At 46.5% G+C, this 20,765-nt stretch overlaps 1 protein-coding gene across 13 annotated transcripts in view; it reads left to right on the forward strand.

Moving 5' to 3' along the window:
- ZNF664 (zinc finger protein 664) overlaps nt 1-17,814 on the forward strand; it is a 36,112-nt gene extending 18,298 nt beyond the window's left edge. For 6 of the 13 annotated variants that reach the window (XM_032602479.1, XM_032602480.1, XM_032602478.1 and 3 more), the window contains 2 exons: nt 13,762-13,825; nt 13,930-17,814. In XM_032602479.1, the coding sequence (XP_032458370.1) occupies nt 14,526-15,311 (786 nt within the window). In that variant the 5' untranslated portion in view covers nt 13,762-13,825; nt 13,930-14,525 and the 3' untranslated portion in view covers nt 15,312-17,814. Of the gene's footprint in view, nt 1-13,527; nt 13,623-13,740; nt 13,826-13,909 lie in introns of those variants that run through there. The other 7 variants (XM_032602481.1, XM_032602485.1, XM_032602486.1 and 4 more) reach the window with 5 other exon arrangements.
- The last annotated feature ends 2,951 nt before the right edge of the window (nt 17,815-20,765 follow it).

Consider the following 20,765-nt stretch of genomic DNA (forward strand, 5'->3'; position numbering starts at 1 on the left):
GTCCCTGTAGGTCTTACTCCTCCAGCAGTACGAGGAGGAATCAAGTCTAATAAACGAGAGTCATTCTCACTGCGCGTTAGAGCTCCTCTGACCTGAGCCTGCTGTGCTTGCTGTCCTGGCCCTGCCCCGGCCCCGCTGCTGCGGGCCTTGGAGCAGGGGAATCCCCTGGCCCAGTTGTGAAAGGCTGGTCCCCTGAGGAAGACAAAGCCAATGGAATCAGCCAAAGGGAAGGGACAGGAAAAGGCAGGTTATGCAGGCGAGGGCACAGTCTTACAGGCTGTAGTGCTTAGGTGCATTGACTCTCTAAGCATCCTTGTTGTGTCCCGAAAAGCTTTTGTTCTCAGTCCCCCCTCCCATACCCCCCACTGCTTCCCAGTCTTTGCTGCTCCTTCCTGGGGACAGAATGAGGCAGAGGCCCTTAAGCCCTGTGATGAGAGCGAGAGTGAGCATCTGTATGACTAACAGTGGGTCTGACCATCCATTTCCTGGATGAGTGAGTTGAGGCTGAGAATGAGTGATCTGTGGCCACACAGCTGTTCAGTGTCAGATCAAGAATTTGAACTTAGAACTTCGTACTGCAAGCCCAGTGTTCCACCCACCAAATTATTATGATTCCTAATGTGTATAGATGTTACACATTTACTAGATAAGGTAAACTTGGGCCTCATATGTGGTACTCACATAGGGGCCATCAGTGAAGCAAATCACATCGTGTCCCATTCCTTGGGCGTTCCTGTGTACAGTGTCGAAGAGCAGGAAACAGGTGGTGTGGTGGTGGAGTCCAGAGTGTGAGGAAATGTCACTGCAGTCAGAAGGATTTTAAGACAATCCTATGAATAGAGAGTCAAGAAGGAAAAACTGCTGGGTAGAAGCGGGAGGTGCAGGAGACAGACACGAAGGTGTGAAAGCAGCGTTTGACTTGGAGCAGAGGAGGAACCGTAATTACTGGGAGACACACCGTGGGGTCTTGGGAGGCCTCTGCCTGTGAGATGAGGCAAATGAAGGAGTGTGTCATGCACTAGTCAAAATAAGGGAAATAAGGAAACTCACATTTATTTGGCTTCAGCCAAGCTGTGGGCACTCTGATAAGTACTTCCACACTTACTGTCTTCTTTAATTATCACAGCAAAGGGTTGTAGACACGATTATCCATATGTTTACTGATCAGTCTTAGATCAGCCGGGGTCACACAGCAAGCGGCAGAGCCAGGCCCACGCCCCGCTGTGTCATTCCAGAGGTCATTTTTGTGGGAGGACTGGGCTGGAGGGAAGCTGAGGAGTATATACCTATGTCATCCTTTATCACCGTAATCACACAGGCAGTTGTCCTTCTCAGACTCACTCCCTCCATACTTTTTGTTGCCCTTCTCCAGACCTAATTTCATAGCCTCTGAGATAATTTCTAGTTAAAAAAACATACGGCACGGTTTCTTTTGTCTTTTATCTTTTTTCCATTAGGAGTCATTAAACCAAGTCACACGAAGAGCAGTTGTCCCAAGGACAGGAGGAAAGCAGCTCTCTTCCCTACGGATCCTTAAAACCCAGAGCCCAGATCCTTAGCCATTGAGAACTTTATTAGGCGCGAGGTCAGGGAACCTAGGACTTTTAGCGTGTAAGGCCTCAGGACGTGTGGGCAGGAATAGGGGGCGGGGAGAGAGGAGCCCACACACGTGGGGCCCCAAGTAGGACAGTGGTCGGGGTAGGGATAAGGTGGCCCCCTGGGAGATCCTGGGCGAGCGGCTGAGGAAGCCAGTGGCAGGGGCTCTCTTTTAGGGCTCAGGGGTCACACTGGATTGGAGTCTTTTCTCACCCACTGGTGGCAGGGAAGCAGAGAGGAAGGCATCAGAAGTGATGTAAAACCCACTGTTGTCATTAAAGGTGAGTTGGAGACTCCTGCTCAGACTCAGAAACTCCTTGGACCTAAAAAGTTGGCCTCAGTGCCCTCGGGCAGACGCTCCCTATAAATTACCCAGGCAGCTGGTTATCAGTGGTGGATTCAGGAAGTGCTGCTTGAGCGCCAGGTCGGGGAGTGTTGGAACAGGGGTTAGGGCAGGTTACTGAGTAGACGCCACGTGAATGGCAGCCAGTGGCCGGTGACTGACGGACCGTTCCAGGAGCCTGCTTTGAGGCCACTGTGGTTTTCCGAAGCGTGTGGTACGCCAGTGAGTAGGTGCAGCACGTGAGCACCTGAACTGGCCCTTAGGTGGATAGAAGCCTGGACTGTATTGTGAGGCTGGGCATTTGGCCCCGGGAGATTTAGGCCCTGGAGAGAGCTGCGTGCTTGAGCCTCTGTAAGCGAGGCTCCCCTCTCAGCTTGGACTGCCTCCAGCTTCCCGTTCCTGAGGTCAGCCTGGGAGATGAGGAAGCCTGTGTCCTCACCTCTGTGAGTGAGAAGCACACCTCAGGAACGCGGCCCGCAGTTGGGCCTTGCAGGGGGTTGTCATTGAGGGCAGATGAGGCGTGGGGAGCGGACTAGCTGGAGGCCTTTGGGGCTGCCGTAGAGTGTTGAGGGAAGCCAGCCACCAAGGTGAGAGGGCTAGGACCTTACAAGGTGGTCTTCCCCTGTGACCCGTTACCGTAGAGGTGGCCCGGGGCCCGTGCAGAGGGACTGTAATGAGGAGAAGCGGCCCTGGTAGCTTGAGAAGTGACGTACTGGGAAAAGTGTGGGAAATAGGAAGGGCCTTTTGGGCAGCCAGCCTGGGTGTCTTCCAGGCCGCTAATATCTTCTATTCAAGGACCGATGGTGATGTAGGAGCAAAATAGAGTGGGCTTGACATTCACAGTCCTAATCGATGCGTTACAAGTGACTGCTCTAATTAAGTTATTCTGAGACAGGTAGCTGAGCAGAGATGGGGTGGACTGGGCCTATGGAGCTCGAGTATCTAGTACCCTGTTACGTGTAGTTTAGACTGGAATTTTCTGAACGTGTAGTGAGATGAACAAGGAGGTAGATGCTGCCTCTGTCATGTGCCCAGGTCCCTGCAGCACACGGGGGATGGCCTTGAACTTCTTAGCCCTGTTTCTCTGCAGCATGCAGGCACCAGGGACCTGAACAGCCTTTCCATTTATTTTTTGTTGCCGAGGCCTGTAGAAAAGGGCCAAGCAGAGGTTCCTTAGCATACCACTGCCCAATTACTATCTGAGTGAGTTGATTTGTGGGACTTCCTGATGGTTTGTGAGGAGGACGAGTTCCTAGCCATGCTGGGGACACGTTCCTTGTTCTCTGTCCACGAACAGGGACATCCATTATGTCCAGGGGGAACCGTATAGGATAATAAGAATCACAGGGCCTTGGAACCGAAATCAAGGTCTTAGAGGAACACATTAGTGGCTTCTGCCTAATGGGATAATTTCTGAATCCTTTATAAAACATCTCTTTGGGTAAAGAGTTATTTCTTGTAGTGTTCATCTTTTAGTCTTCTCATGTACAAAACTTGACTTTGGGGTTATTGTAGAGGAATTTGGAGGGTATTTTTCTTACAACCACAATAATGATGGCTGATGATGGAAATTACTAGCTATAAGTAAGTGTTCATCTTACAGTTTGTTCACATACTTTCAGCTTTAAAAAAAAAAGTCGGTTTGAGATGGAATCTCAACCCCTTTTTGGTCTTTGGATCCTTTTACGCTTTAAGAAGTGTTATTTAAGGACCTCAAAGAGCTTTTTGTCTGTGTGGGTTATGGGCATCGATGCTTATAATAGAAATGAAGACTAAAACTTCACAAAAAAAATTAATGAAAAAATAATGACAAACTCATTACACATTAACACAAATTACATTTGTATGAAAAATAGCTATTTTCTAAAACAAGAAAACATCTAGTAGGAAGAGTGGCAATATTTACATCTGCTTCTGTGTTCAATCTCTGGCAATATGTTGTTTTAGCTGAAGGTAGATGAAGACATCCAGCCTCACAGACAAGAGAATTGAAAAAGGGATTTCGGTAGCCTTTTCAGGTAATTGTGAGTTCATTTGTGACACGATACCGAAACTTGACAAGTGGTCGGTTCCTACAGGTTAGTTGCAGTGTGCAGTCCTATCAGTGAACCTTTTGTACTGTGCTATGTTAAAAATCCCTGGTCTCTTTTGTACTTTGAATAGATCTTTTACCCACAATGATTTGTTACCTGACACGTTGGTCATTTGGGCAACGCTGGTTCACTTTTTGCAGATCCTGAGAATGTTTATATGTTCCATTACATGTAATATCAGAAAATTCACGGTAAGTGTTGCTGTCAGTCTCATCAGGAAAGTCTTCAAGTCTCAGGAAGCTGGAGAGCTCATGGTGACAGGAGTTTTCCAAAATCCCAATTTTCACTTGAAAGCTCGGATTTGACAGTTGGCAGTAAATACCATCAGTTTCCTGTTATCTGAGATGTCTGTCCGGCACCTAAGTCTGCATAGCAAGTGTGTAGTCACTCAAGTAAAAATGATGTTCTGTCGAGAAGAAGAGGCGGTTCAGCTTGCAGCTCAGACAGTTACATTTATACAAGTGCTTTTCCTTTAGGCAACCATTGCCCTTGGGTATGCGACCTGGTATGCTTCCATTTTAATCTAGAATATGATAAATATACATTGAAAATATATTTGTATGTATTTCATATCAATGTAATAAACATAATATATTTAACATAAATGTAATAAATATAATAAAAGGGTCTAGATTTAGTAAAATTATTTTTTTATTGCTTCTTCAAGGATATTCTTTTTTTTTTTTTTTTTTTTTTTTTGCGGTACACGGGCCTCTCACTGCTGTGGCCTCTCCCGTTGCGGAGCACAGGCTCCGGACGCGCAGGCTCAGCGGCCATGGCTCACGGGCACAGCCGCTCCGCGGCATGTGGGATCTTCCCGGACCGGGGCACGAACCCGTGTGCCTGGCATCGGCAGGCGGACTCTTAACCACTGCGCCACAGTGGAAGCCCAAGGATATTCTTAAGTGAAACTTTGTCTTACTGTGAACCCCTGGAGGTGAAGAACACTTTGACTACAGGTATCACTTGGTGCCTCTGCCCTAGGGCTCTGTGTGAGGGGCCTGAGGAGTCAGCAGTTTACCAGCCAGTACTTCGGCACCCTCCATGCAAGTGTCAGCACAGTGAAAAAAGTAAACTACGTCTTACTGTTATTTTGAAAATCATTTTCATCTTGTTTTATAAGGGTTTTGGAACCCCCAAGAGTCTTGGTTTTTGAGAATTGCTGGTCTGCGACAGTAACTGGAAAGAACTGAGCTTCCCGAGGTTGGACAGTTGTTCAGTATCCCATGCTCACAAGTTGGGTTTTTTGCAAGAGACTCAGCTTGTGGCTGGTGGACTGATTTCAGCCTGCTGACGTTTTATTTGTAGGAATGAATGCTTTTAAGGGGAGTAGGTGGGAGGGACCCCCTAGCCCCTGATGTCTTAAGCCGGACAAGAGCACACGGTTATATTCCCTACCGGATCCCAGAAGGCATCTGACTTTGTGCGCCTTGCTGGAGCATGGTTTTAAGGTGAACCAGGCCGTTTGTCAGGCTCTTGGCTTAGTGTGTTGTAGGAGAGGCCTTGAACCTGGAGTGAGTGAGGAAAACAGAACGTGAAGGACGTATTTTAGAGCATACTTTATCATTTCTGTGTGTAGCAGGGACCGAGGAGAAGGAAGAGATGGATACCACGGCAAACCCAGCTGACTGAGCTAGGAAATTGGATAAAAGAGGAGTTTTTAGGGAAAAGAATTTCTTTGTCATTCTGTAGCCAGTATTTATTAGCATTTTCCCCAACTCAGGAGGGGAAGGTCTGGGGACTCGGTTTTCACTGTGGGAGGATAGAGCACCCTGATTTATTGGCCCATCAGTGCTGCGTAGACAGGGAGAGGTGATCCCGAACAGGAAGTGAGCATGCAGTCAGGAAAGCGTATGGACGCTGGGAGGTGACAGGTTGACGGCTGAGCACTGCAGGTTCCTGAAGCCACCCTCCAGTAAACAGCATGCCTTCCCGATGTTCAACGAGTTGAGGGAAGGACGGGGCAGAGTTTATGGGGCCTAGGCTTGTGCATTGTCTCATTTCATTTTCGTAACAGCCCCGAGAGATGGATATGAGTACCATTTCTCTTTTACGTTTGAGGTAATTGAGTCTTAGGCTTAAGTGAGTTGCTTAAAGTCACACTGTTGGTGGAAGAGCTGGCAAGTTTGTGTTTTTTGCAGGATAAAAAAGGTTGGCAGAAAGTGCTACTTCTCGGAGTGAGAGGCGGCTTTCAGTGGGCTGAGCGTTGGAAGGAGTGGGGGCAGCTGGGGACGCGGGACTGGCGCTGCACAGAGACTCACGCTCTCAGGATCATGCTGTCGGATTGACTGTAGGTTTTCATTGGCTTTGACGAGTATAGAGGAAGAGTGGAATCTTATTTCTTTTTGGAATGTTTTCTAGCGATCAGGACTTCTGGGTGAGGCTGGAGCTTTTTCATGTTCTTGGCCCGTTAGGGGGCATGTAGTCTTCCGACTGCTCTAGCAGGTGATCCCTTGGCAGGGTTTATGATGATTTCGGGAGATGTGGAGTCACGGTTGCTGTGGGAAGGGGAGTGGCAGGGACGGGTGAGTGGAGTTTTGTATGCTCCCCACCCTGTCCCAGGCTGTGACACGCAGGCAGGCTCTGTCTTGGTCCCGTGGGAATGAGCCACACTCCCTCACTGGCCAGGCTGTGAGGAGGGATTCCTACGGCTGAGGTGGCCACGGCAGAAGCTACAAATCAGTTAGAAAGCCTCCTCTCTCATTTCCAGACGGAACGTTCTTTTCCATTGCTGCCCACTCCCCTTTGATTTTGAACCTTAGAGTTTTATTCTAAGGAAGTGTCCTTTCACATCATAATCTGGTAGAGGTAAGAGAGGGGCAGAGCCCCCCTTTTGCCTTCCACATGCTGAACGTGTGCTCCTAGGCTTGGTGGTCCTGGTTGTCTCTAGACACTTGCCCTTCTCTAGGCCAAGACCCTCTGTCCTCCTACCCTTCGTGGTTAACTCGGTTTGTCCTTTCGGTTTCAGTCTAAAAGTAGAGTTTACTAGAAGTCTTCCTTGTCACGAAAGACTAGTTAGGATGCCCCCCTTCGTGCAGCTGTGTCCCTGGGGCCTGCTCGGCCACAGCACCACTTGCGTGATGCTGGGCCTGTCTCCTTCCCCTCCTAGACCGTAAACCACACGAATGCAGAAGCCGTGGCTGTGTTGTTCTTCATGGGATCTTCCAGAGTATAGCCCGCTGCCTGACAGATACTGGGAGCTAAATGTTTGTGGAGCGTATACCTGCGTGCATGCATGTGCTGATCTTGCATCTGAGTTCAGTTTCCAGGACTGTTGCATCAGTGGTGGCTTTCTTCTAGGCCTGCTTCTGGGTGAGCTGGATTCTCTTGAGTATCGTTTATAAATCAAACACTAAACAACATGGCATGAACCAACATGTGTTAGGGCAACTGGGAACACAGGAATCTTCCTGTAAAACACTTCCCAGTAATTAAGAGACCTGGAGGTTGATTTGGAGTCTTTATATTTCACAGTGACTAGTCTAGGGCATCATCATCTGAGCTACGGCACTTTGGTTATCTTTGAGAATCTTCTCCAGGCCCCGTGACACAATGCCTGCTCTACAAGTGGCGGAAATGAGTCACATGGCCGGTGCAGCGCACTGCAGTTGGTGGTGGGGTTTTCGGTTGAGGCTGGAGGCATAGGAATGTCTTCTTTCCTATTCTGTTTCATTTTTATCTTTCCCAGAAAGTGTGCCCTTATCCCTTCGAGTGACAGAACTATAAACCACATGTTCTGGCAGATCTGGTTCTAGATAGGAAGTTAGTTTGATCTCTCTTGACATAGATTTAACTGATGTATTAAAGAGTCTGCTACTCTAGGGTGGGGTTATTTATATTTAATGCTTTATAGGAACCGTAATACTGTAGAAGGACCTGCAGCACAGCACACAACAGCAGCCGGCCTGGTGCGCGGGTGCAGTCTGAGGGCGAGGCTTCTGGTGCCAACTCCTTGACGAGCGTGACTGGATTTCTCTCCTGCTGGGTCAGGGTGGTTGGTCTTGATTTCACGTCCAGCCTGTACTGAGTGTGATCCAGATCCGAGTCAGCGTTCTGGAGCGTCTGCTGGTCGCCGTTGCCCGGCCTGCGCCTCTGTGTCGGGTGGTTGGTTCTGCTGAGTGCAGCCACACTGACGCCTCCCGTCAGCCCAGCACCAGGGCCCTGTGGGACAGTGACTCTCAGTGTCCTGCTCGCCTGCTCTTCTGTTCGTTCTTCAACACCTGCCCTGTGCAGCCTGGGTCCTTCTAGTTTGCAAGCATCGGATCATTTTAACAGGAAATCTGTGAAAAGCTACTTCGCCTGTTTTTCCTGTGCAGAATCATATTCTGGGGACAGCTGTGTAAAAGAGAGTAATACGTGAAAGGCGTATACAGAAGTAGTTTAAATAATCCTCTTTCAAAATCCACATTCAGAATCTCCCTCCCCAGCACAGTGTCCTGAGCTTCCTCCCAGGGTGGAGGGACTGTTATCTTCAAGTTCTGCAACAGATTCAGGCCGAAATTTGGAGAGAAAATCAGCGTCCCCCCTCTGTACCTTCCTCTTGACCTTTGCCCCCTGCAGATGTGACCAGAGTGGGCTCCTCTCCCTGCAGGCATATCTGCCTGCAAGGAAATTCAAGGCCACTGCAGCAGACGCGGTGCCTCAGACCACAGTCCAGTAGTAGTGTTACCTCCTGAGCACAGTGGTGGTTGAATCTGCGTCTAGAATTGAGAGCTCTTGGCCCAATCAGCACTCAAAGGGCAACAGCTCCGTTCTCCCAGCCCATTAATCCTGCGTCTCCGTTTCCAGATGACCCTTTCCAATGCCAGGGCCCAGAGCTTTTATTCTCTCAGGCATAGTTTCTTTGTATTTAGGACTCATTTTTTTACTTCCTCGCATTTCAGCCACAGTTGTTTATTAGCTGATCCCTCACTTCTAACTGTGCTGGGAGATGGGTACAAATTCAGGTATTGTTTGGTGTCACAAGGTTTAGATGAGGCACAGCTGCTAATGGACAAACTACAGGGAGAGAAGAGGGCTCTTTTCATGGAAGGTGGGGACTTGAGGCAGATGGGCTACTTGAAGCTTTCTTCCTGTCAACTTCTCAGCTGGACTCTAACCTTCCTGTTTGAGAGATTCTCCTCAAATATAAATTGAAGACTTGTACTGCTGAGGGTGCCCCTGAGGTCTCGTGGACAGATGGGACATCGCCCATGGCAGTGCCAGGTGACCTCAGTGCAAGGTTCCTTCCTCCTCAGGTCTCCCAGGTGGCCTCACAGTCAAACAATGGGCTGTCCCCTTGAAAGCCATTATGGGACATTGGATAGGAGACGTCGTCTTGAGTGAGAGAATCTTGGGGACATTGTGCCCTTGGGATCTGTAGAATTCTGTGGCATCTACCTACTCGCTGGGTTTACAGTCTCCTTTGTATGTACGGAAGCAGTGAGGCAGGTGCTATTTTAGGAAAGGCTACAGTGAGGATCCTTGGTGGTGGTTTGTCCTTCTTTTGTTTTTTGGCTGGTCACATGGCAAATTTGCTGGAGGTTCTTTTGCTTGAGCTTTTTCCTGCAGAATGTAGCTTGCCCTCATGCGGTGAGACTTACATGTGTGTCCAGGCATCTTACCTGGAAGGAATGGCAGTACCTGACTCCTCGTCCAGAGAAACTGGCGGGAGTTCATGTACGACAACTGTAGGAGTTTCACATCGCTGAGCTTGGTGTTTCCACCCTTCTGAGCAGAGTCAGCCTCTCCTGAGGCCAGTCTGGATGGATGCCTTGACCCTCACTGCTTCATTTCTGAGGGAGGGCACCAGGAGAACCGCATGGCGTCTCGGTTAATTAGCTCAGGAGGGAAGGAGGGCGGAGTGCAGCACTGCTCCCTGTGTCCCCTGCTTGTCACCGTCACCTTCCCTCTGCTCTCCAGTGACATCTGCGGTGCACACGTTCTCACGTGCTTAGCATTGATTGGGGAAGTCACAGCCATTGGAGGATTGCATCTGTTTAGTTCAGTTTCACCTCTGTGCAACGTGCCGGGTTCTGGGATCAGTTTGTCATCGCAAGAGGAGCAGGAAAAGAATGTTTTCCCAACACGAACCAGTTTTGTTATCATGAAAAATTACAGACATACACAAAGGAAGATAGATTAGCTTATTCATCATTTATCCATCACCTAGAAGCAACAGTTACAACAATCCTCCCTCATTTGCTTTGTCTGTCGTTTTTATTTTGGCCAAAGCATTTTAAGACACATCTCAGACATCATGTCCTTTCATTCTTACAAACTTCAGTATAAATCTCAAAAAATACAGACATTTGTTTACACAGCTGCAAAGGCATTGTCACACGGAATACAGGGAGCAGTGTTCCTTGTGTCATCTGATACCTAGTCCCTAACGGTGCTTCCCCAGTTGTCCGTTTTAGCAGCTGGCCTATTTGAATCAGATTCTGAAGAAGGTAGGTCTTCAAGTTACATTTGGCTGTTAGGGTTGTTCTATCTCAAGTCTTTGTAATCTAGAGCAGCCCAGCCCCCCTTCCCCCTTTTCTCCATGCCATTTACTTGTTGCAGAAATGGGTAGCTGTCCTGTGGACTGCGTCCCATTTTGATATTTTTCTGCTGGTATCCTGGTAGTTCCTCTAGCCCTCCTAGTTCCTTCAAATAAAAATGAATCCTGGAGGCGTGTTTGGCAGGAATGTTGCAGGTGACGCTGTGTGTCTCCTGTTGCCCCTTGGAGTTACGCTGACATCATGGATTGGTGGGTTCAGGGGTTGACAGCCAGATCCTCAAAATGTAAAAAGTTCTTGATCAGCCTTTCATCTGACGTTTTCACCCATTTCTTACCGTGGTCTGAATCAGGCATTTCGTTAGGGTTGCGTGTTTCCTAGCTGGATTGTTGCATCATCTTGAAAGATAGTTCATAGACGAAGGAGTTTTCATTCTTTCCTTTTAGTTGCCAAGTGTCAAAAAAGGTAAAAATTGGTGTCCTATAACTTTCAGTTTAGTCTAGTGCCTTGAGTCTGTCTCTCTGCCTCTGTCTGTCCCTCTCTTTCTTTTTCCGTTCCTCCCCAACCCTTGTCGTCATTGCGAACTCAGGGGTTTTGTCTATTTAGTGTGTTTCAGTGGATTGCATTCATTGTTCCTTTTGATGCTTAGTTGTCCCATTTTTGGCCTGCCGGAGTCTCTTCATGAATTGGCATCTGTGTTCCTTTGCCATGACTCTCTTACATTCTGGCATAACAAGGTGTCCCAGGCTCACTTCATAAAGTGCTGCTCTGGCCTTGAGACCAGGCATTCTGCAAGGGTCCCTGTGCCATTTGGTGGAAAAGGGTCTATAAGGGAAGGGACCATTGCTGTCGGTTGTCATTGCTTCCAGGCCTTTTTGATGGACAGCCTTAAGAAAAAAAAAGATATGAATTCAAACCGATGTTTCTAAGTCAAATTTTACGTTATAGGATTTTTTTCCTTGCCTTTGATTTTATATTTGTATCTCATTTGTTTCACCTCGAATCTTGGTTCCTAACAACATTACCGTAATGACTTATTTGCATTATCCTACTTTATAAAAACACCACCGTTATTATAACTAAGTTAAACTATTGAAAGAAGTTTGACTTCTTTGCAGCTCTGTTTATCAACAGAATGTCCCCCTGAGTATGTATGATCAGTCTACTGTACTCAAAAGTCATTTGTGGATATGTCACCAACTTGAAAGTTAAGGTTCATTTTCTTCATTTTGTTTTCAAAATTTAGGGATTGCTTTTCTTGTTTATTTAGTTTTATTTTTTGAATTTATAAACATTCATATGTCTCCAAAGTCAAAAGTACAACACAAGTTACATTCAGAGAAACTTTACGTCATCCTTTTCTCCTTCCTCCCATTTAAATTCATTTTGTATTAAACAGAAATAGATTCACAGACATAGAAAACAAACTTATGGTTACCAAAGGGGAGAATGGGGGTGGGAAGATAAATTAGGAGTTTGGGATTAACGTATACACACTACTATATATAATATAGGTGAACAACAAGGACCTACCGTATAGCACAGGGAACTACACACAATATCTTGCAATAACCTTTGATGGAAAATAATCTGAAAAGGAATATATATATATGTATAACAGAATCACTTGCTGTACACCTGAAACTAATAGAACATTGTAATTAACTATACTTCAATAAAAAAATTCATTTTGTATTATCCTTCTCCATGTTTACTTTTATACATCATGTAAAGGAATATTTAAATAATTCATATTCCCCTCTTTTTTTGCACAAAAGATAGCATGTTTGAGCTATTATTCTATGCCTTGTGTTGTTTTTTTTTTTTTTTTTACTGAACAGTGTTATCTGGGTTCACTCACATCAGTACATCATGCTCCTCCTCATTCCCTGTTTTAAATGGCTGAGCAGTAGTTCACGGAATGAAGTCCCAGAGTTGATTCAGCCACTCCCCAGTGGACGGGCCTTGGGTTGCTGGCAATTTTGCTGTTACAAGTACTGCCTCAATAAACTGGGCCATCAGTCATTCCTGTGTTGCAGTATATCTTGGGATAGAGCTCTAGAAGTGTGATTACTGGGTCAGAGGATAGATGCATATATACTTTTTCAGACATTGACTCTATTTTTTTTGCTGAAATTTTGTTTATCTAGTTGAATTTCATTGTTCTAACACGTCCATCTAGAAACAGTGCAACTTATTTTGCAATTTTAATGTTGAAGAAATCTCAATCTCTCATGTACCCTATCTTTATATAAAACATATTATGGAGAGTGTTATTTTAAGATCTGTTAATTTCATTAATTAATTGAAGTATCACTTACTGAGTATAAAGTACAGGGCATGAAAAGGTGGCTACGGCATCCTAAACCTCAAAAGATTTCAGATTGAATATTTTGGAATTTTCTTCTGTTTCCTCTCCTTCTATTTGGTATATATTTCGTCCCATGTTGGTTATCAAAAGCCTGGTAACAAGGCACTGGAAAATGTACCTTTATCTGCTGTAGAAGATATAGATGTAGACGATATCTGCTGCTTTCTTAAGCAGGCCACGTCTGCAGGAGAGAGGCGGTGTCATAAAGTACTCTGGAGATGCATTCAACGAATGCTAACTGAAACACCTCCCCACCTCCCTTTGCCAGGATGTAACAGCGAGCAACATACAGAGTTCTTCCCTCCTGGCATTTATAGTCTAGTACGGGACACAGAACAAGAAGCAAGGAACCATAAGATAATTACAAGTTCTCTGTGCTTTGAAGGAATCAAATAAGAGGTTAAAACAGAGCCTTAGCCAGGGGCCTTCTTTACGTAGGGGAGAGGCGGCTCACACACCAAGCCACGCGTGAGGTCGGGGAGCTTGGGGGCAAGGTCATGCAGGACCTTGGTTTTTAGGTTAAGGATTTGGATTTTAAGTACATCAGGAAACCATGGAGGACAGTTAAGCAAGGGAATGACATTTGATGCTGTCATATATTTATTCTTTCTGTGGATTGGGAGGTGACTCGATATTATGTTTCAGCTCCAGAAGCAACATTTTCCCTTCTGAAGTTCCAAGTGGAGTGCGTTTTCCTTCGTGTGCCTTTTATGCAGGACAGCTGCTTCTCATACTCACATGTAGGTCTTCTGAGGATTTCTTTTCTTTTTCAATAGTATTTCCTTGATGTTGCTCAGATAATTACAGTAAGTGGTTGTAATTGGATTATGTACTTGGGCTATGAACAGGAGCATGATATCTACAAATTCTCTTCTTCAGACCTGCAAATCCAAGAGACACGTCTCTCTGGAAGATAAGAGCTCCTTCCTCAAGATCAAAAAAGGTCTGTGTTACTGCTGTCACGTTTATAAAATTAATTATGGAATCGTAGCAATTTTCTGGACAAGAAAGGCATTTTCAGTGTCAGTATTTATGTTTCTGTTATAGGAGACTGCCGGAGTGACACCTGCGTAGGGAATCCTCACGAGGAAGGACTGACACACCTGGACCCAAGGCGCTGGCTTCCCGGGAGGCTCCTGTCTGATGTGCAGGAGGCAGGATGTCATTGTGACTCTGCAAGGGGAGGCTCCTGGTGACCGAGACCAGCACGCAGTATCACACCCTTGGCTGCAGGGGACACAGTGCAGACCTTTTCCTGCAACTGAGAAGTACGAGATTATTCTGCAAGAGGAAGATTCCAGGGGCTTAAAAACGCAAAGGTTTCTACCTTGGGAGCCCCTTGGAATGTTGGCAGCTCAGGATCTCAAAGAAAGTTCTGTGTTAACGAGTTACAGAGTCCACGCGGAAGTAAATGTCACTTTCTAATCAATAATAATACCGAGTGAGGAGCACTATGCAGGGAGGAACCTTCCATAGAAAGACAGGCAGGGGAGAGCTTAGGCCGGCCTCGAACCTCCCGAGCAGAGCCAGCCTGAGATAAGCACCAAAATGGCCAAGTGAGAGACTCTGTGAAATAGCAGCCCTGTAACTGTAGTAGTTGTGAGGAAATCTTCTCCGCTAAATCACGATACCAAATAGGAAACATGATCTACAAGTGCCCCATGTGTAGGGAATTCTTCTCTGAGAGAGCAGATCTTTTTATGCATCAGAAAGTTCACACTGCCGAGAAGCCCCATAAGTGTGACAAGTGCGACAAGGGTTTCTTTCATCTGTCAGAGCTCCATATCCATTGGAGAGACCACACGGGAGAAAAGGCGTATAAATGTGATGATTGCGGGAAGGACTTTAGCACCACGACCAAGCTCAATAGACACAAGAAGATCCACACGGTGGAGAAGCCCTATAAGTGCTACGAGTGCGGCAAAGCCTTCAACTGGAGCTCACACCTTCAGATTCACATGAGAGTTCACACAGGTGAGAAACCCTATGTCTGTAGTGAGTGCGGAAGGGGCTTTAGCAATAGTTCAAACCTCTGCATGCATCAGAGAGTCCACACCGGAGAGAAGCCCTTTAAATGTGAAGAGTGCGGGAAGGCCTTCAGGCACACTTCTAGCCTCTGCATGCATCAGAGAGTCCACACAGGAGAGAAGCCCTATAAATGCTATGAGTGTGGGAAGGCCTTCAGCCAGAGCTCGAGCCTCTGCATCCATCAGAGAGTCCACACCGGGGAGAAGCCCTATAGATGCTGTGGGTGTGGGAAGGCCTTCAGCCAGAGCTCGAGCCTCTGCATCCACCAGAGAGTGCACACGGGGGAGAAACCTTTCAAATGTGATGAGTGTGGGAAGGCCTTCAGTCAGAGCACCAGCCTCTGCATCCACCAGAGAGTGCACACAAAGGAGAGAAACCATCTCAAAATATCAGTTATATAAAGCGTTTTGCTAAGAGATAAAAATCCTAAAACCCATAAGTGCCACTAGGAAGGAAAACCCTGTAAATACCTACATTGACCCAAGAAATTTTTACAGCAAGCCCCAGCAGAACATTGTTTTCCAAGAGGCACGTGTGAGGTTGATTTTTTTGGATTCATGCCAAGTGTGTTCCACAGCTTGACTTTGAATCTGGAATCCCTCCGCGTGTTTGCCCAGGACAGGCTGTGAGGTCCCAGTCGTGGGTGTGCGTTTCCTGGGATTCTGGCGCGATGCCTCCATAGTTGAAACACTACACGGGAAACCATGATCCTTGCCCAGCCTCCTGAGTCACCTTCTGTCTACACTTTACCTAAAAGTTACCCCAGATACTCCCGCATTTCGGGAGCTCATGACCGACCTTCTCTTGATCCAAGCATACTGGTGAATGCATTTGAAAACGGCCAGCTCTCACGAAGTAGTGTTCTGGTATTTCTGAGGTTACCACTCGATTCAGCCTCTACGTATCTGTCCATATATCCCGTTACTTCTGAACTCACTGTACCTGTATATCCTCAAAATACCCATAAATATCCACCCCTTCCTAGATGGCATTAAATTTCATTTTAGATTTTAGGTGACTCATAATTTCCATTTACTTTGTCTGTTGGCGAAATCATTGGCAGACATACATGCCCTTGAACTTTTCTTTAATTTTGTGAATTCTGCTAATCACTGTGTCTCTGTTAGTCAGACTTAATTTTCTAGTGGCTACATCACATATTTTTAACTTGAATTTTTTTGGAAATAGCTGAATGTAAATAGGGAGGAAGAAGCAAGCAAAGTTAGAACTCTTCTCCATCCAGAATTGCCCTCTCAGGCTCCTTTGGTAACAAGGGGAGCCCCTTACTGGCTTGGGGAGACCATAGGAGAAGCGGATGGTAGGAGGCCTCACTAATAATAGTCTCTGATTCTGTGATTTTGGGGCAATAATGTGTAGGAGTCCTCGATACCTTTTCATTGAGGATTACATATCAGTTCCTTTGTAGGCATGAACTTTCTTCATTCATTCAACAAGTATTTATTGAACACCTCCTACGTGCCAGGCACTGTGCCAGGTACCGGGAATACCACTGAGTAAGACAGACAAGGGCCCTACTCTCATGGCGTTGACTTCTGGTGGAGGAGACAGATGATAAGCAAGTAAACAAATAAATAATGTAGTTTGAGGTAGTGATTAAGTGATACGGAGAAAATAACCTAGGGTGAAGATTTAGAGCAGTGGGGGTGGGGCGGGGGGCAGCGGTAGGTAGCGGGCAGGGAGGCCTTTCCGGGGGCAGCACAGGGGCGGCTGCAGGGGGCTCGCGGTCCCGCCGGGGAGCTTCCGGAGCAGGAGGTGGCGGCCGGCGGTGAGGGCAGCGTGCAGCGGGGAGGGGGAGAGATACTGAGCTGCTCAGTATCCTGACATTTATAGGCCTTTTTTTTTTCTTTCTTTTTTTTTTTTTTCTGGCTAGATTGGTATTAAAAACTCATGTGGAGGAACTCAAGGAATGTTTAGAAGACCAAAAGTCCCCAATGACAACAAAAAGCAACTAATTTTTAACTTTGTTTCCCTTCTCATTCCTATTCTTGTTGATTTCCCACATGTAGTCCTTTTGCTCAGGAAGTCTTTGGGGAAATTAAGGCTCTTTGAAAGCTCTGAAATGGGTGTTCAGGTTAGCGCTCTCTGTCCACTGTCTGAGAGGTTGGAAAATGAACTACCCGAAATAGTCATCGAAATACTGAAAGGAAGCTTGATTTTCTCTTCATATTTGAATTAATTTCTTCTGTTTGACTGGAAGGGTTTCTTGTATAACTAAAACCTCAATGCGTAAAGGAGATTTAAAAGGAGCACATAACTTACTGGGTGAGCCATGAAACTGGAGGTGGGATTTGGGGGTAAATTTGCTACCATCTGAATTTTGATGCAGACATCTCTGTTAACAAGCCCTTGGGAAGTTGCTTCTCATGTTTCCTCATTTTCGCAAAGAGAGGGCTGGCTTAGTTCTTTGATAAAGCCCCTTCCAGGCCTGGATTCCTCGACTACGGTTTACTGCGGTGTCTTAACCCACTTCCGAGTCACAGTAATGTGCGGCATTAGAGAACAGCCTAGACTTTTAGCTGATAGAGAGCCAGTTGAAATATCACTGCTAGAATTTTAGGGTTAGGAAAAATTGGTTTGATTTGTAGCTGTATTACTGTTAGGTATGTGAGCTTGGGCAAATTGCTTAATCTTTGAGTCTAGTTTTCTCACTTACAAAATGAGGACATTAGGCTAAATGATTTCTGAGTTTCCAGCTAGTCCTAGAGGTCTATATTTCTACATAGTTGAATTATTTTATCATGCTGTTGCTGGGGAATATGACTAACACTTTTGAAGCTACTAATTTTATGTCGAGCTTTAAAGTCCATAATTGTTATCTTCGGAAAATATTATTTGACCTACAGTATGTCCAAATCAATTTAATAAAATCACTTTATAACAGGGTTCTGTGCTTGACATGTGGTTGTGTGAATTCAGTGGTCAGCGTGTGTGTGTGTGTGTGTGTGTGTGTGTGTGTGTGTGGTGGCTTGTGCATTATGTCTAGGTGACCATATAATAAAGTGAGGGGGCGATGCTGTTAATACTTAAACAAGGACAATAGGCCTGCACTGGGACTGCCCCAGCAAACCAAGTTGCGAGGACCCTCTGGCCCAGGGGTCAAGCAATTGACAAAGGAGTCGTGAGGTCTGGCAGACTGGAGAGAGCCTGCCCTCCTGAGAGGACAGCGCCTGCTCAGTGGTAGCTGTTTGTTTCCATGTGAGATACAGGCTTAAGGGTCCCGCATCATCTGCTCTTTTAAGGAAAAACCAACAATCCAGATCTTTACATAAAATTTAATGATTTTTAAAGGTTGGCAACGAATGCATGTTCCCTGTGTGACCCATTTTCGTCATTTGTATTACCTGCATGGTGCCCATAGGCTTTCCTTTCACTTTGCAAGCTGTGCTCTGGTCCCTGATGGCTGTCTCCCACCCATGCTAAGACCTGACACTTCTCAGCTAAGCAGTGATGGCCCAGACCCCGCATACCAGTCTCTGACAGTGGGTGGGTCTGGCGTCCACCTGCCTCTCGGGGCGAGTCTAGGCTCTACTTCCACAGTTGAGGCGGAAGCCATCCAGAGGGCCCTTTCGATGTGAGTGGGGTGGGGCAGAGACCCCACGTGGGTCACACGTGGCTTGAGCTCTCCCACTGGGTCACTCCTGTGCCTGCTGGGAGTTAGGGTGTGAGAGAGAAAAGCCAGGGCCGACTTCACAGTTTCTAAGGGGAGCCCGAGTAAATGGCAGATTGTATCTTTATGGTCTCTTACCTTAAGGAAGAACTCTTTCAAGAAGTCAGCCCAATAGCCTGCAGTGGTCTGCCCTAGAGAAGGTGGGTGCCCAGGCCAGTCGCGGGCCATCTGGAGGAAGCTGTGGGTGTGTCTTTGGTGTTGCGTGAGGCTTGGACACGATGCCTTCCAAGAGGCCTTCCACCTCTTGGTTCAGTTATCCGCCCCACCAGATTTAAAATTATTAAGCGAGTCTTTCTGTGCAACCTGTTGTTATCCTCAGGAATTTGAAAATAATAGGTGAAAGCAAGTATCAGCGAATGGAAAAAGTACTCAATGGTAAAATCAAACCCCGAGGAAGAGATGAGAAAGAGGTTGATACCATTACAGGGCAGGAGGCAAATATAAGTAGCACTGCCGAGTTGGTACGTGGATTGAGATAAAGAGAGATAGGAAACACGAAGGTGATACAGCACTTACTCTGTGACCTTACTCAGTTTCTTCACTTCTCTGAATCTCAGGTTTCTCATCTGTAAGATGGTTTTGAAAATACCTAACCTGTGAGACATTTGAGAAAACTAAACACATATCAAGTGCCTAGCCTTTAGTAATGCAACAGAAAAATTATTATTAATCCCAGGTGCCTATTAAGGAAGATGAATCGTGTTATTTGGAGTTCTTTGGTTCTGCTGAGCCCTGTGGGGGGTTAGGACATCTCAGTTTGGGGTGGGACCTGGAGAGGGCTGAACTGTTCCACGTGGTGAGAAAGCAAAGAACTGCAGTCTCCTGGGATAGTCTGAGACAAGAAAATACAGAGTAGACTTGGAAGGGGAGTCGAAGAGAGGGACCCAGCGTAGTAGAATGGTGTCAGGTTGCACACTTTCCTGTATGAACCCTTATGACCACAGAATCCCTCCCAAAAGGCTTGGGATGCTTGGTCTGAGTGGCTTTCTTATGGAAACTGGTGGAAGGGCCAGGTGCTGTGTCCAAACTGAAGTGGGCAGAACATGTAAGTACAACACTTTGAGAGACGCCGGGGCCCAGAGAGGGCGGCCCCGAGACGTACGCCCCGAGGACCGCACAGAAATTCTGGGAGAGCTTCCGGCTCCCACAGGCCGGGGTCCCCCAAACCCTACGGGCAGGGAGGCCTCTGTGTGTTACCCCTTGGTTCCCACTCCTGGTGTGCATAAGGCAGAGTAATTCTGAGGTCAGAAGGGCATGAAAACATTAAAAAAAAGTCATTCTCATGTTATATTTTAAAATAGAGGCACGCGAGCAATTCCAGAGATTCCGGGGCCTTGTGTTTGTTAAACATGTCGGTGGAGGTCTCGGAGGAAGGTGACGGTTAGACCAAAGTGCTTTTGTTGTTCAGATGTAGGTATATGCAAATAAAATACGTTTTTAAAGTAAAATAATAGCGTGTGTAAGTTGCTCTTGCTGATTTTCAGGTGAATTTATACATTTTATAGCCTGTTCTGTGTGTACCCTGCCAGTTCTGCTCCCTCGATGCCACTTTTGAAAACGGGTTCACTCAGACTCCCCCTCCTCCTTTGGAAAATGAAGCTGGCCCTGGCCCAGATCTTCTCTGCATCATGAATTATGGTAGGAGCACCATGTCTAGAGAGCTTTTAAACCTAGCGTCTGTAGATGGTTTTCAGAGAGGTCCAGAACCTTCTTAAAGTGTATGCAGGGGTTTGTGTATCTGTGGGTATAGACATTTTTCTAGGAAGGCGGGCTTTCCTATTTAATTTGGGACTCTAATGGATAAAGAACACTGATTGAGCCACACGGTTATTCATTGTGCAGGGACCTTGGGCAAAGGGGCATCTAAGAGGTCAGAACAGTGGTGGGTCACTGGGACAAACAGCAATGGTGTAACGAATGGAAAAAAAGTGACCTCGTGCTGTGCTGTGGAGAAAGAAGAGGCTGTTGGCGTAACATGAAAGCTGCGTGTGTGTGTGCTGTTACCCTGGGCTCAGTGCAAAGCCGTGTTACAGTGTAACGTAATGTGCTCAAGAGAAAAGTCCTGTGAGCAATGTGAGAGAGTTTGTGTGGGTGAGAACAGCTGGGTCCTTCAGCGGGACTGGCTGGAAGTGGGAAGAGTCGGCTCCATGCATGGAAAGTGCTGGAG

This window comes from Phocoena sinus, chromosome 14, assembly GCF_008692025.1.
Source record: "Phocoena sinus isolate mPhoSin1 chromosome 14, mPhoSin1.pri, whole genome shotgun sequence".
In the NCBI taxonomy this organism is placed as follows: domain Eukaryota; kingdom Metazoa; phylum Chordata; class Mammalia; order Artiodactyla; family Phocoenidae; genus Phocoena; species Phocoena sinus.